Source organism: Carcharodon carcharias, chromosome 29, assembly GCF_017639515.1.
Source record: "Carcharodon carcharias isolate sCarCar2 chromosome 29, sCarCar2.pri, whole genome shotgun sequence".
NCBI lineage: Eukaryota > Metazoa > Chordata > Chondrichthyes > Lamniformes > Lamnidae > Carcharodon > Carcharodon carcharias.
Genome location: NC_054495.1, coordinates 6,572,062 through 6,588,916, shown reverse-complemented (window position 1 = coordinate 6,588,916; position 16,855 = coordinate 6,572,062). Strand labels below are relative to the sequence as shown.

The following is a 16,855-nucleotide window of genomic DNA, read 5'->3' as shown; positions in this document are numbered from 1 at the left end:
CCTTTATTAGCTGAGGTGCAGAATATATGTTATGTTAGCACTGAAAAAAAAGCACTCTTTAGGCTACAGCTGGAGTACAGTTTGGTCACCACATTACAGGGAGGATAGGATTGCTGCAGAGAGGGTACAGAGGAGATTTACAGAGGATGTTTCCAGGACTGGAGAATTTTAACCAAGAGGAAAGATTGGATAGGCTGGGGTTATTTTCCTTGGAACAGAGGAGGCTGAGGGAAGATTTAATTGAAGTCTATAAAATGATGAGGGCCTAGATGGTGTGGATAGGAAAGAACTATTCCCCTTCGCAGAGTGATGAATAACCTGGGAGTATATGTTAAAGTAATCGGGGGAATGATTAGAAGGGAGGTTTCTGGTTACATAAGAGCAGGGGTGGGTTAGGGGTTTAAAGCAACCAAAATTTACAGGTTATCATGTGCACTCACAACGTTATCTTCTCTCGCTAATCGACTCGCAGACTTGCAGTCCTGCTCAAATCACTCAACCTCGCCCTGGTGGCCAACAGCCACAGTGCCAATGCTTACACAAAAGAAAACAAAGAGGCAGGCAGAGGAGACTCCCAAGCTCAGTCTCCCGCAGGCTCTCCTAGAAATAAGGGCCAAAATGTGTTCTGTGTGGCAGCTGGTATTCTTAATGCATATCCCTTCTTTTACATTCTGGAATGCACTTCTTGAAAAGAGGGTGGAAGCAAATGCAATGGTAACTTTTAATAGGGAATTAGATAATATCTGAAATGGTAAAGAATTGCAGGACAATGGATGAAATGTAGGGTAGTGAAACAAATTTGATAGCTCTTTCAAAGAGTAAGGCCAAATGACCTCCTTCTGTGCTGTATTGTTCTATGATTATTTTCCGACACTGACAGACCTGCCTGGACTAGCAACCTTTGCCATTTTTCCTGCAGATCTCCTATCTTGTCATCAGTAATGAGCACAACTCAATGTTTCCAAGTGCATACCCACAGCGAACGCTCCTCAGAGAGAGAATAAAAACATTTCCGCAAAGTTTAAGTGAGTGGTTAATTCCTGGTGGGTTGGCAAAATTTGAAAGGAAGGGAACTATCAGTACAATAAACAGGAGTTTTGACCTTAATTTGCATTACTTAACAAGATCTCCCATGGTGTTGCTTCTCAAGGGTGCAACGTTCAGGTGAGACAATATTAGAAGCAGGGAGCATATTTTGTTTATCATTTAAATAATAGCTTCCTTATTGATTTTTGGGATGTGGGCTTCATTGGCTAGGCCAGTGTTTATTGCCCATCCCTAATTGCCCTTGGGAAGGTGGTAGTGAGCTGCGTTCTTAAACCGTTGCATTCCCTGAGGTATAGGTACACCCACAATGCTGTTACAGAGGGACTTCCAGGATTTTGACCCAGTGACAATGAAGGAATGACTCACAGGCCCAGCTCCTACTTCTCAAATACCAGACATCCAAAATCAGGAACCACTTGGAATTTCCTTTGAGCACACTTGCAACTCCAAGACTGGCCAATTGTGGCGATCCCACCACAGTGGTCACAATAAGACATTTTAGAATCCCATGCACCTGAATGAGGCCAGGGGGAGCAGATGCCTGGCTTATCATGCATTTCAGATAGGGTACAGTAAGAAATGCAATAATATTTTGAATCATTAAAAGAAGTGCCGTCAATGGTTAGCCTTAATGGTGAAAAATGCATTTTCCAGCTCATTGAACCTGTGCGCAAGCTACCAGATTATGGCCGTTAGATTTGTCACACTCCAAGATCTGTAAAGCCCTCATTATAGTACAAACATGCTTGTACTGCACAAGCTCAGTATAATACATAAGCATGAAAATAACTTATGATTTTTTAAAAAATAGATAAAAGGAAATAATTGAACAGGCATTGATGTTGGAGATAAATTTTAAATTTTAAATCTGCTTTTAAAAACATTCAGGAAAATCTAGCAATTTGCTTCAATAGTGATTTTGTCAAACAACAGGAAATTAAATAAAATTTCCCTGACCCCAAAAATTATCTCTGCAAGACCATCACAGTTTCAGAACCACAGTGTAAAGGCAATCAGGAGGAAAGATAAATGATATAAAATGTATGGCAGAGGATAAAAGGTGGGAGTTGGGCCTGTTGATATGGTAATTCTGTTTCATGTGTTTCTGTGCTACAGCTAGGGGTTACCATTGACCAGAAACTGAACTGGACTAATCACATAAATACTGTGGCAACAAGAGCTGGTCAGAGGCTAGGAATCCTGTGGCAAGTAACTCACCTCCTGACCCCCCAAAGCCTGTCCACAGTCTACAAGGCACAAGTCAGATCTGTGATGGAATACTCCCCACTTGCCTGGATGAGCACAGCTCCAACAACACTCAAGAAGTTTGACACCATCCAGGACAAAGCAGCCCACTTGATTGACACCCCATCCACAAACATTCACTCCCTCCACCACTGATGCACAGTAGCAACAGTGTGTACCATCTACAAGACGCACTGCAGGAGTTCACCAAGGCTTCTTAGACAGCAACTTCCAAACCCATGACCACTGCCATCTAGAAGGACAAGGGCAGCAGTTAGATGGGAACACCACCACCTGGAAGTTCTCCTCCAAACCACACAGCATCCTGACTTAGAAATATATCATCGTTCCTTCACTGTCGCTTTGTCAAAATCCTGGAACTCCCTTCCTAATAGCACTGTGGGTGTACCTACACCACAGGGATGGCAGCGCTTCAAGAAGGCAGCTCATCATCATCTTCTCCAGGGCAATTATGGCTGGGCAATAAATGCTGGCCCAGCCAGCAAAGCACACATCCCTTGGATGAATAAAAAAAAGTCATTGCATACCTCCCCCACAGCTCCCCCCCCACCTCCCCACTGCCCCCCCCCCCCCCCCCCCACCACCACCCCACCCCGCCCATCAACTGCTTTGTAACATGTTGCCGCTTCATATGTTTAATCACTGTGCTGGATGAATGAAACCTTTTATTACTGCTTTTTAATGTTTTGTGTCTCAGATACATATTTATATCTAGCTCACACACGAACATTATCCTGAAATCGAGAAATGTCTTTGTCCAAAGCATTCCGTATTTGAGATTTTAGGATATTTCACTATTCCCGCTAAACCAATTTGTGCAATGAAGCTTATGTTTCAATACTAGCATATTTATATGTCTAGCATTGTGGATTATTCAGTCCAATTGATGAACAGTCACTGGACCATCAAGATGGAAGATATGTTAAAAACAAAAAACTGCGGATGCTGGAAATCCAAAATAAAAAATAAAAACTACCTGGAAAAGTTCAGCAGGTCTGGCAGCATCTGCGGAGAAGAGCACAGTTGACGTTTCGAGTCCTCATGACCCTTCAACAGAACTAAGTTCTAAATAGGAGAGGGTGAAATATAAGCTGGTTTAAAGGGGGGGGGGGAGGGCGAGAGAAGGGGGGGGTGGTGGTTTTTGGGACAAGCAAACAATGATAGGAGGAGATAACCAAAAGATGTCACAGACAAAAGAACAAAGAGGTGTTGAAGGTGGTGTTATTATCTAAAAGAATGTGCTAATTAAGAATGGATAGCAGGACAAGCAAGGTACAGATAGCTCTAGTGGGGGTGGGGTGAAATAAGACTAAAAGGGCATAAGAGGTATAGATAAATGATCAGTGGAATACATTAAAAATAATGGAAATAGGTGGGAAAAGAAAAATCTATATAAATTATTGGAAAAAACAAAAAGGAGGGGCAAGAAACGGAAAGGGGGTGGGGATGGAGGAGGGAGTTTGTTATTTCCTAAAGCTAACTGACAGTGTTATTTAGAGGGGTTGGAAAAAATCAATTTTGTAAGAAAAGGTTAATGATCTTTTTTTCCCTACCAAGCCGGTAGACTGTACACCAGGAGCAATGTAGCTCTTCATGAGGATTTAATATTTTGAAAGCAAATATTCTAACACTTGAACTTGGTATAATGGTTGTCACCAGATAACAAAACAATGGAGGGGGTTGAACTTCCTCTAAGGCTCCCTCCTGCCCTGTCTCTGAACTTCTCCATCTTTCTCTAGTTTCACCCCTATCTCCCCTAATGCCCTCTCTGAGTTCATCTTGACGGTGAGACCCAGCTCCTGTTCTCACACTGAACAATTTCTCCTTCAACTCCTCTCACTTCCTCCAAATAAAAGGTGTGGCTATGGGTACCCGCATGGGCCCCAGCTATGCCTGTCTCTTTATGGGGTATGTGGAACATTCCTTGTTCCAGTCCTACTCCGGCCCCCTTCCACAACTCTTTCTCCGGTACATCGATGATTACTTCGGTGCTGCTTCGTGCTCTCGTCGGGACTTGGAAAAATTTATTAATTTTGCTTCCAATCTCCACCCCTCCATCATTTTCATGTGGTCCATCTCTGATACTTCCCTTCCCTTCCTTGACCTCGCTGTCTCAATCTCTGGTGATAGACTGTCCACCAATATCCATTACAAGCCTACCGACTCCCACGGCTACCTCGACTACAGCTCCTCACACCCCACTTCCTGTAAGGACTCCATCCCATTCTCTCAGTTCCTTCGCCTCCGTCGCATCTGTTCCGATGATGCTACCTTCAAAAACAGTTCCTCTGACATGTCCTCCTTCTTCCTTAACCGAGGTTTTCCACTCACGGTCGTTGACAGGGCCCTCAACCGTGTCTGGCCCATCTCCCGCGCATCCGCCCTCAGGCATTCTCCTCCCTCCCAGAAACATGATAGAGTCCCCTTTGTACTCACTTATCACCCCACCAGCCTCCGCATTCAAAGGATCATCCTCCGCCATTTCCGCCAACTCCAGCATGATGCCACCACCAAACACATCTTCCCTTCACCCCCACTATCGGCATTCCATAGGGATCACTCCCTCCGGGACACCCTGGTCCACTCCTCCATCACCCCCTACTCCTCAACCCCCTCCTATGGCACCACTCCATGCCCACACAAAAGATGTAACACCTGCCCCTTCACTTCCTCTCTCCTCACCGTCCAAGGGCCCAAGACTCCTTTCAAGTGAAGCAACATTTAACTTGCATTTCCCCAACTTAGTCTAATGCATTCGTTGCTCCCAATGCGGTCTCCTCTACATTGGAGAGACCAAACGTAAACTGGGTGACCGCTTTGCAGAACACCTGCAGTCTGTCCGCAAGAATGACCCAAACCTCCCTGTCGCTTGCCATTTCAACACTCCACCCTGCTCTCTTGCCCACATGTCTGTCCTTGGCCTGCTGCATTGTTCCAGTGAAGCCCAACGCAAACTGGAGGAACAACACCTCATCTTCCGACTAGGCACTTTACAGCCTTCTGGACTGAATATTGAATTCAACAACTTTAGGTCTTGACCTCCCTCCTCCATCCCCACCCCCCTTCTGTTTCTTCCCCCTTCCTTTTGTTTTTTTTCAATAAATTTTATAGATTTTTCTTTTTCCCTCCTATTTCCATTATTTTTAAATATTTTTAAAACTTTTATGCTCCCCCCACCCCCACTAGAGCTATACCTTGAGTGCCCTACAATCCATTCTTAATTAGCACATTTGTTTAGATAATATCACCAACTTCGACACCTATGTCAAAAACAAAAACAGAATTACCTGGAAAAACTCAGCAGGTCTGGCAGCATCAGCGGAGAAGAAAAGAGTTGACGTTTCGAGTCCTCATGACCCTTCGACAGAACTAGGTGAATCCAAGGAAGGGGTGAAATATAAGCTGGTTTAATGTGTGTGGGGGCGGGGAGAGAGACAGAGAGAGAGAAGTGGAGGGGGTTGTTGTGGTTGTAGGGACAAACAAGCAGTGATAGAAGCAGATCATCAAAAGATGTCACAAACAATAGTACAAAAGAACACATAGGTGTTAAAGTTGGTGATATGTCTGTCCCACATGTCTGTCCTTGGCTTGCTGCATTGTTCCAGTGAAGCCCAACGCAAACTGGAGGAACAACACCTCATCTGCTGACTAGGCACTTTACAGCCTTCCGGACTGAATATTGAATTCAACAACTTTAGGTTTTGACCTCCCTCCTCCATCCCCACCCCCCTTCTGTTTCTTCCCCCTTCCTTTTGTTTTTTTTCCAATAAATTATATAGATTTTTCTTTTTCCCTCCTATTTCCATTATTTTTAAATATTTTTAAAACTTTTATGCTCCCCCCACCCCCACTAGAGCTATACCTTGAGTGCCCTACCATCCATTCTTAATTAGCACATTCTTTTAGATAATATCACCAACTTTAACTTTAACACCTATGTGTTCTTTTGTACTATTGTTTGTGACATCTTTTGATGATCTACTTCTATCACTGCTTGTTTGTCCCTACAACCACACCAACCCCCTCCACTTCTCTCTCTCTCTCTCTCTCTCCCCCCTCCCACACACCTTAAACCAGCTTATATTTCAACTCTTTCTTGGACTCGAACTCAAGTTCTGTCGAAGGGTCATGAGGACTCGAAACGTCAACTCTTTTCTTCTCCGCAGATGCTGCCAGACCTGCTGAGTTTTTCCAGGTAATTCTGTTTTTGTTTTGGATTTCCAGCATCCACAGTTTTTTTGTGTTTTTTGATTTTTCGACACCTATGTGTTCTTTTGTTCTGCTGTCTGTGACATCTTTTGATGATCTGCTTCTATCACTGCTTTTGCCTACAACCACACCACCCCCCTCCACTTCTCTCCCTCTCCCCCCACCCAACACCCCCCACCCCGCCTTAAACCAGCTTATATTTCAACCCTTCCTGGTATTCACCTAGTTCTGTCGAAGGGTCATGAGGACTCGAAACGTCAACTCTTTTCTTCTCTGCCAATGCTGCCAGACCTGCTGAGTTTTTCCAGGTAATTTTGTTTTTGTTTTGGATTTCCAGCCTCCGCAGGTTTTTGTTTTTATCTCCTGTTCTCTTCACCCCGTTCCCACTGAACTTACTGACCACCAAACGTCCTGCATTGACTCCAAGGTTAGTTGACATTGTTAACAGTTCTTTCTCCTCAGGTTCTGTCCCTCTGTTCTTCAAATCTGCTACCATCACTCTTCTGAAAAGAAAGCCCTTGATCCTTCATCCTTGCAAACTATCACCCAATCTCCCATTCCTCTCCAAAGCCCTTGAATGTGTTGTCACTTCCCAAATCTGTACCCATATTCCTGGGACTCCATATCTGAATTCCTGCAATCAGGTTTCCACCCTTAAGGATGGGAGCCTAAGTCTAGGCTAAAGTATAATTCCTATCTCAAGATGGAAGGCACATGATTTCACCTAATTATTTCATACAATTGCATATTTCATGTTTTGTACTGTGTTGTAGAGTTTAATATGGTTTTGGTCCCGCTTTATTAAAGTAGTATGATTTATTGAGCCACCAGAGCTTTGGAAAATTCAACCTGAAATCCCATGTGACAAAGTCAAAATATATTTGCATTCTACCTGGTCACTGTCTTGCTTGAGACAGCACTTTGGGTTTAAGTCCCATTCAAGAGACTTGATCAAAAAGTCTAGGCTGATATTCCAGTACAGCACTTCAGTACTCCTGCATGGCTTTCAGATTAGATGATCAAATTTGCCTTCTCAGGCAAAAGCAAAGGATCTGATAGCACTATTGCAAAGAAGCGCTCGGGAGTTCTCCTTGGTTTTATAGCCAATATTCATCCTTCAACCATCATTCCTACAAACCTTATTTGGTCATTCAACTCATTGCTGTGCACAAAATAGGTTCCACATTTCCTACATTACAATAGTGACTATGTTTCAAAAGTACACGATTTACTGTAAAGGCTTTGAGACATCCTGCAATTGTGCTAGGCACTACATAATTGCAAGTTTTTTTCATTATTTCAAATCTTCAGGATTCTTTTTTAAAACATTTACCAGTGAACACCCATTAAATTACATAATTATTGCAATTATTCAACTGTTATAGGATTACTGCTCTAAGTTATTAGGAATCTTAAAAGTATGATTTTCTGGCACTTTGTTTACCAACTTAAATTTTGGAATTGTTCAAAGCTAAAGCTACTTCCACATTGTTATCTTGTAGTAACACAATTCCGCCTGTGTTCTGCGCTGTTGCATTTCTAACTAAAGCACAGTACTGCTTGGAAAAACACCATTCGAGGTTATTACCAGTGGATAACAAAATATATGATACCTCCAGTCTTTCACTATTCCAAATATCACTGAAACTCTGAATGGTTAAGTTAGTTTGATTTGACATTAGAGAGGCTAGGATGCCATTTTGAGCATGAAGTTTATTTAATTCTATAGCTGAAATGAGAGCAGCTGATCGACTACATTCACAATCAACTTAATTGTGTCAACCTAAATTACTATACTTTGGATTTGTTGAGTAAGTTATTGTATTGAAGTTCTGAGTACAATTACAATAAGTGCAATATCTACACAGAATGGTTTTAGATGTAAATCTGTGGAGATAACAGACAATTTCATGTTTCAGTTGTGAACACTTTGTATAAAACTGGAAGATATAACAATAAATCAACAAAAATAACTTATGTTTACATAGTGCCTTTAATGTAATGAAAAGTCCTAAGGTACTTCACAGGAGCATTATAAAACAGTATGACACCGCTTAAGGGGATATTAGATCAAATGACCAAAGGTCTTGTCAAAGGGGTAGGTCTTGAAGAGTGTCTTAAAAGAGAAAAGTGACATAGAGAGGCAAAGAGACATAGGGAGGGTAATTCCCTGGGGTCTAAACAACTGAAGGTAGGGCCACCAATGGGTTAAAGTTAGGGATACATAAGAGGCCAGAATTAGAGGAGGGCAGCCATCCCAGAGTATTGTGAGGCTGGAGATTACAGAGATAAGGAAGCTATGTAAAGATTTGAAAACAAGGGTGAGAATTTTAAATCAATAACAAAAAGAAGGAAAGGAAATCAAACATATTAGAACAAATAAAATGGCCTTTGTAGTGTTTAATTGGAAAATGAGAAATGGTTAAATAGAAAAAGTGATACTGGCATGAGATAAGAGCAATCAGACAGGATGTAAGGCACATAAAAATACAGAAGAGTGGCGCGGCAGTATAGGTTCCAGTGGCCCATGTATCCGAGAGAAGAAAGAAAGCAAGTCAAAACCAAGAATTCTGACCACACTGTCAGCATGGTGTTCTGATGCAGAATCCCCATTTCATCACTCGACTGTCCCCACCTCTCCATTAATATCCACTGACAATCACACAGTGAGCACAGCCTGACAAAGAAAAAGTAGGAGCTAAGATTGAAGTCTGAAGTTATTAAAGTTATAATTTACGCAAACAACAAAACGTGAAGCGTAAGATAAAATGTTATTTGTCAGGCTTGCACTGTGCTTCATTCCTTTTTTTTATTCATTCATGGGATGTGGGTGTCACTGGCTAGGCCAGCATTTATTTCCCATCCCTAATTGACCTTGTTCAGAGGTCATTTAAGAATCAACCACATTGCTGTGTGTCTGGGTCTGGAGTCACATGTAGGCCAGACCAGGTAAGGATGACAGATTTCCTTCCCTAAAGGGCATTAGTGAATCAGATGGGTTTTTACAATGGTCATCATTAGACTTTTAATTCTAGATTTTTATTGAATTCAAATTCCACCATCTGCCGTGGCAGATTCAAACCTGGGTCCCCAGTGCATTATGCTGGTTCTCTGGATTACAGTCCTACAACTATACAACTACGCCATTGCCTCCCCTAAGGCAGCATAGAATGTCAAAACTGGGAGAACAGTGTGGGAGTGGAAAGGGGAACTTAAGTATAAACAATTAGGCTACTAAAGTGTCTTTTAATCAACTTAACATCAGTAGTAGGAAAAATAAGAGAAATCTTGCTAATGGTGAAATACAACATCATCTAGAAATGAGGAATGTAATAATGAATAGCCAAGGGTATCTAAAGGGAAATCCTGCTTGATCAACCTCATTGAATTTTTTGAGAAAGTGACAAAGTAAACAATGGTAATAGAGTCAATGTAATTTATCTGCATTTTCAAAGTGTCTTTAATGCACTAAAGAATAAAGTTAAAGAATGTGGAGTCAGGGACAAGTGGCAGAATGGATTGTTAACTGGCTTCCAGACAGAAAACAGAGTGGGAATAAAGGGTGGTTATTCAGAGCAGTAGGTATTCCATAAGGATCAGTGCTGGGACTACTGCTGTTCATAATTTACATTAACAATTTCTGGGTTTGGAATTGAAAACACAAAGATGAATGACTTCAAATTGTGGGGGTGGCAGGGGGTATAGTCAAGATTGAGGAGGGTTGTAACAAATTACAGGAAAACACTAGTAAACCTGCAGAATAGGCAAATATTTAGCAAATTAACATACAAACATACATATTAAAAGTAGGATAGACCACTAGGCCCCTTGAGCCTGCTCCACCATTCAATAAGATCATGGCTGATCTGATTGTAACCTCTCACTTACCCCAAATAATCTTTCACCCCCCTTGGTTATCAATAATCTATTTGCCTGTGCCTTAAAATATTCAAAAACTCTGCTTCCACTGCCTTTTGAGGAAAGGAGTTTCAAAGACTCATTATTCTCAGACAAAAATGAAGTTCAACACAGATAATTGTGATCTATTGCGTTTTGATAGAAAGAACAGGGAGACCATACTTGAAAGGTGCAAGTTTTGGTGGGGTAGGAGAACAAAGGGATCTCAGAATGCAAATACATCAATCACTAAAAGCTGTGCTGCAGGTTAACAAGGCCATAAAAAAAGTAAAGTGAGCATCAGATTTTATTTCTAGAGGAATGGAATTGAAAAGTAGGGAAGTTGTGCCAAATATGCATTGAATCTTGTCCATATGAAACACTAATTCTGTTTCTCCCTCCACAGATGCTCCCAGACCTGCTGAGTTTTTCCAGCATTTTCTGTTTTTATTTCAGATTTGCAGCATCACAGTATTTTGCTTTCATCTGTATTGAATCTTACTTTGTGCAGTTTTGGTCACCGTTATAGAAAGGTAACATTCAGCAACAAACATGAATTACACAAATTTTCTTCACTTTAAATTAGCAAGCATTGGATAATGTTTCTCCCCAGTTTTGAATGAGGGATTGTTCACATGTGAGGCAAACGTGATAACCACTACACTACAGAAACATTAGACAAGGGGATGGTGGACTGAGAGGGTGGTGGTATAGTGGTATTGTCACTGGACTGGCAACCCAAAGACCCAGGGTAATGCTCTGGAGATCTGGGTTTGAATCCCACCACAGCAGATGGTGGAATTTGAATTCAATAAAAATCAGGAATTATAAAAAGTCTGATGATGACCATGAAACCATTGCTCATTGTCATAAAAACTCAACTAGTTCACTAACGTCCTTTAGGGAAGGAAATCTGCCATCCTTACCTGGTCTGGCCTACATGTGACTCCAGACCCACAGTAATGTGGTTGACTCTCAAATGCTCTCTAAACCAGGGTAATTAGAGATGGGCAATAAATGCTGGCCCATCCCATGAACAAATTTTTAAAAAGAAAGGACATAAAGGCTGTAGAGAAGATTTACAAGCATAGTACCAGAAATACATTAGTATACATATCAGGAATGGATTGACAGGCTGTTTCTCTTGTCTTTTGAAAAGGAAGGATGAGAAGTGACCTAATAGAAGTCTCTAAAATTCAGAAAGATTTTATAGAGTGGATTCAGAGAATGTTTCCTCTTGTTGGGAAAAAGCATAACAAAAGCCATCAATATAAGATAGTCTCCATGATTTGCAGTAGGGTATTCAAAAGAAATATCTTTACCCCAAGAGTGGTGAGAATGTGGAAATTGCTACCACAGGGAGTGAGTGAAGCAAATATTACAAATGCATTTAAGGGGAAGCTAGACTAACTTTTGAGGGAGAAGAGAAGAGATGGTTACAATGGTAGATTTAGCTGAGAAAAGATGGAAGAATTCCTACGTCAGGATTTGATGGTCACAGGTGTATTCATAACATGGCTAAACAGTTTGATTATCTGCCTGTAAATGCTTTCAATACACCTGATGTCAGATGGTAAGAGTGCAAGAGTTTCCTGGTCCGTCATACTGCAGAAAGCAATGGCAAACCACTGCAATAATTTACCAAGTATATTCACAGACCAATCCAGTTGAAGTCCATGGTTGCCAATGCCCTCTTAGGGCATGGTACCTGAAGGAGGAGGACTGTAATCCTATGTAAGAGCCATATTTTAAACATCTCTCCACAGATGCTACTGGATCAGCTGAGTACTTCCAGAATTTTCTATTTCTATTTCAGAAATCCAGTATCCACAGCTTTTTTGCTTTTATTTTGATGCAATGCATTGGAGAAAGTACGTATAAATTGCTGTGTCACGCAGAAGTAGTGTTTGAAGCCCCTGGACAAGCAAGGCACAGGAGGAGGTGAATGGGAAAGTTAGCATCTCTTGCGCTTATATGGGAAGGTGACAGTGTAAAACTGGTAGGCACAATGGAACTGTGAACCGGAGTATCACCAAGGTATCTTGATTCTTTCGAAACAGGGAATGAGACAGGCTGTACCCTTGGTGTTGAAGTGCTATTTTCACTATGCTGACAGGATGACCTGTACCCTTGGTGCTCATCTGATTTTTTTTATTTTTCTGGGCTGGAGCCTGCTCCACTTTACCTTGCTTCTGTTTCCATCTGCCATCTCCATTTCATCAGCTACTTACATTTTCCTCTGTATCTCAAAATACTAAGAGTTTCTCCAATAAGGTCTCCTATTGCTCTCTTGTGGATTGTTCTAATGTGAATTTCTGCTAGTTAACTATCTCCTATTCTCTAATTCAAAACTTTACAGGTTATCCGATTTCTTCGGGAGTGTCTGTAAATGTTTTTTTATGTAGCATGTTTGCATGTGAGTGTACTTTCTCCCTTTGTTTTGATTCTTTTCAAATCTCGCTCACGTAGTATTTTACAGTTTTATCCTCTGGATGAGGACGTCGCCAGCAAGGCTAGTATTTATTGTCTATCCCCCATTATTCCGAGGGAGAATCCTCGCATCAAATCTGGCGTTATATGCTCGCTATACAGATGCTACGTGACTTGCTGAATTTATACAGCATTTTCTGTGTTTGTTTCATATCTCTAGAGTCTTTTTATATGATTTTAGACATGGTGATGCACAGGAAGTAACCACAGATATAAAACATAAATCTGAAAAGCTGCGTTCATATTTCAATTGTAAAAGACCTAACCCAAAGCTTTTCATAGTCAACTGTCCACAGTTAATCAGAAGTAGGTTCCTATATCACTTTCCTCAACCCCTGACCAGAGGGCATGATCTCCACAATAGAGTGCAGCAACACGGCTGTAGGTTTAGCAGTTCAGTAAACTATTGGAATTACTTGCGCAGTTTATTTTGAGGAGGGTGAGGTGCGATATAATTCAAAAAGGTTACCTAAAAATGATGCATAACATATCTAATTTTACTATGGTGAAAATGTGGATCAAATATTCTAATTTACTTTAATAATCTCGGGCTCTAATCGTCGCTGTCTAAAAGGAGTTACCCATGTCCTTAAATTTGCTCCATATTTGAATCTGGAGGCGCGGACTGTGAACAATTGATAAAAGCAAAATACTGCGGACGCTGGAAATTTGAAACAAAAACAGAAAGCAGAGTTCCGAAGAAGAAGGACTCGAAACGTTAACTCTGTTTCTCTCTCCACAAATGCTACTAGACCTGAGTTTTTCCAGCATTTTCTGTGAACAATTGAATTGTGCGTTTTGTGTTCGTTCGGACAAACTTTTACAAGTATAAAAAATTACAGAATTTGAAAGTAAAATAAGTATGCTCCAAATATACCGAACACCTGTCTGCATCTGAAAATATGGGTATACGTTTAGATTGAACTCTCAATGAAAGAAAGTTTCCAGTCAGGTGGACACCATTCGGCCCAATCAGCATTGCCGCTTCAGTAAATGACTGAGTTGATCTGCTCTGTACACCAGGAAGAGCGGATCAGTCGCCGAGTGTAACAGGGACTGGGGCAGTTCTTTCAGGATGTGGAGACTGACACTTACCGCGGTCGCTGTTTGCTTATTGATATCTGTGGGTGAGGATCACTTTCTCATATCAGTTCTTTTAGTGACTGGAGAAACAGGGCAGCAAGAGATTGTCAGAGAAAATCGGGAAATGCTGTTATTATCACTTTAGAAAAGTTGATGCAGTGTCGAGTTTCTGGTTGCTTCGTCCTTAATGCTGATTTTCTTCCTTTAGCTGAGCCCCAGGGTTTCACTATCCTGACAGAAAACAGTCGGATTAATGTGACCGTCGGAGGAAACGCATTATTTTCAGTGAAGCCGTCAGGCGCGGTGAGGTCTGGAAACTGGGATTTCAAGGGGGAAACTGTCGGTCGGTGGATCGGGATAAATGTTGATTTCAATAATGAGTACAAAACACGGGCTGAGATCTTCTTCCCAAACGGATCATTCCTGCTGAAGTCAGTGACAGTTTCGGACAGTGGAGATTACACTGTTAGCATGACTCCAGTTAAAGGCAATGACGCAACAGCAACCATCGCTCTGCACGTCCTTGGTAAGAGCTGCGATTATATTGAAGCATAGTTCGTTCAAGAATTACTGCAATATTGTCATTCTGTTCGTGTTATAATTTAACATATATCAAAACACTCTAAGCCTTACAGCATAAATCATACAAAACTTTACAATTTGCCCTGAATAAACACTGATATGGGAAATCCATGAACTGCAAATAACTATCAGGTTGGAATGAAATTCCGCTATCAGCTTTCGGAGTCTAACAGTACTGTCTACCTGCATAAAATCACGCAGAGGGTTAGATCAGAAAGTATTAGTGTCTCAACGGAACTGCGGTGAAATATCCCTTTTGCTAAAGCTGCTTTATGGCTCTGCATGTTTAGTCAATGCAATAGAGTTGTATCGTGTAAATCTAAAGTTAGGGCCCACCTGATCACAGAACCAAGTCCAGGGAACCTCTCCCCTCAGGCTTCTTATCCATTAACTCTGGTCAGGCTGAATTTGCATTACAACTGCACCATCGTTAGAAAACGAAGAAATCTCACACACATACCCCAGTTACTGAATAAACGTACCCTAATTTAGGTGTGGCATTTCCGCATGGCTTGCGCCCAGATATCAGCGTAACCCAGGCAGAACCAAACGAAACAGCGCTAAATATAGCAGATCTTTAAACGCAAGTGAATTACGCCTTTAACTATTTAATTTACGCCCTGACCTATCTATCTAATATTTTCGGCTAGCTCAGATGTCCATTCGCCCGATCAACGTGTTCTCTTCCCCCCGCCCACCCCCGGCAACGGTGGGAGTGAGTCTTCAGCGATTGCAACTGTTCGGGGTGTCCATCACACTGCTCGCAGAATCCCCATTGCACAGGCACCTCTATTCACATGAATCCAGTGTTACTGTCAAGTTCCAGTCACTAATTGATTATACTGATCGTGTTCGGACCTAAGTGGAAGCTTGAAAGTAACTTCACCCAGCTGCTTTGATAAAAGCAAAGTACTACGGATGCTGGAAATCTAAAATAAAAGCAGAAAATGCTGGAAAAACTCAGCAGGTTTGGCAGCATCTGTTTCTCACTCCACAGATGCTACTAGACCTGCGGAGTTTTTCCAGCATTTCCTGTTTTTACTTCAACCAACTGCTGCAGTATCCAGAATATTCTCGGTGCATTTCGGTGATTGTGTTCCGAGCGGGAAATTAATGATTTCTCGACATTTCCTGTCTTGCAATTTCGCATAAGTAAAATTAAATTACTGTTTCACATTAGGCTGGTGCTATATGAAGGGAACTTTGTTAATATTTCTGACATTTTTCCATGTCTTTTCCTTTCAGTCCACAAATAAAGTTAATTTGTCTGTGTCCCAGGATACTAACAGAAGCAAATAAAAATGACATGTGCACAAGGTTTGTTGCAGATAGTTCTGAAGAAATTAATAGCAGGGTGAAAAAAACAGTTGTGACAGCCAGCAGGATGTGTCCAGTTTCATATTTTTAAAAAACATGATCTATGTTAAAATGTTTAATAACTAGGTTACGTTAATTTGAAATTAGTTTCTGTTATTGCTTGCTGACGGAGGGATGCTTAGGTGAAATATGTGCGCTATTTAGTTGATGTTTAGGTTTAGCACATAACCCATTGCTTTGACCTCAACTGGAGCGTTGCATCCTGTTCTGGGCATCACACTTTAGGAAGGCTGTAAAGGCATGAGAGAGAGTGCAGAAAAGATTCACAAGAATCGCTCCAGCGATGAGGAACTTCAATTATGTACACTGGAGACGTAGGGACTGCTCTCCTTGGAGAAGAGGTTGAGAAGGTCATAGAGATATTCAGAATCATGGGTACCTGTACAGAGTAGATAGGGAGGAACTGTCCCCATTGGTGGAAGGATTGAGAACCAGAGTTCACAGATTTAAGGCAACTGGCAAAAGAAGCAATGGTGACACAAGGAAAAGCTTTTTTTTATGCAGGAGTGGTTAGGATCGGGAATGCACTGCTTGAGAGCATGGTTCAGGGCAGGTTCAATCAAGGCATTCAAGAAGGAATCAGATTATTATGTGAAAAGGAAATATGTATAAGGGAAAAGTCAAGGGAGTAACACTAACTTGGTAGTACAGAAATTGAACATTGCTGAAAAGAGAGATATGTTGCTGAAATACCAAATTTCAAACAATCACACCAACAGGAAAAAAGAGTGCTGATCAGTTGGTAAATTGACTCTGGCCAAGGCATTGCCATGGACAAAGGAATGAGAAACTATAGGCTCCACAGGTTCCTGGGTAACTGAAAAAGGTAGAAGGTTTGAACGTATTGCTTTTGTTTGCAGAGAACAGGTTCCTGCATATGAATATAAGTTGCTTATAGCAAGCG

The 16,855-nt window shown here is 41.4% G+C and overlaps 1 protein-coding gene and 1 long non-coding RNA gene across 5 annotated transcripts in view; one reads left to right on the top strand and one right to left on the bottom strand.

Annotated features, from left to right (window-relative positions):
• The window catches only part of LOC121271038, a 32,566-nt gene extending 17,515 nt beyond the window's left edge, over window positions 1-15,051 (bottom strand). Inside the window, exon 1 of the long non-coding RNA XR_005941658.1 lies at window positions 14,911-15,051. This is a non-coding gene — a long non-coding RNA (uncharacterized LOC121271038). The remainder of the gene's footprint in view (window positions 1-14,910) is intronic.
• The window catches only part of LOC121271036 (carcinoembryonic antigen-related cell adhesion molecule 6-like), an 86,019-nt gene continuing 83,041 nt past the window's right edge, over window positions 13,878-16,855 (top strand). For all 4 annotated transcript variants that reach the window (XM_041176734.1, XM_041176733.1, XM_041176732.1 and 1 more), the window contains exons 1-2: window positions 13,878-14,036; window positions 14,201-14,518. In XM_041176734.1, the coding sequence (XP_041032668.1) occupies window positions 13,985-14,036; window positions 14,201-14,518 (370 nt within the window). In that variant the 5' untranslated portion in view covers window positions 13,878-13,984. The remainder of the gene's footprint in view (window positions 14,037-14,200; window positions 14,519-16,855) is intronic.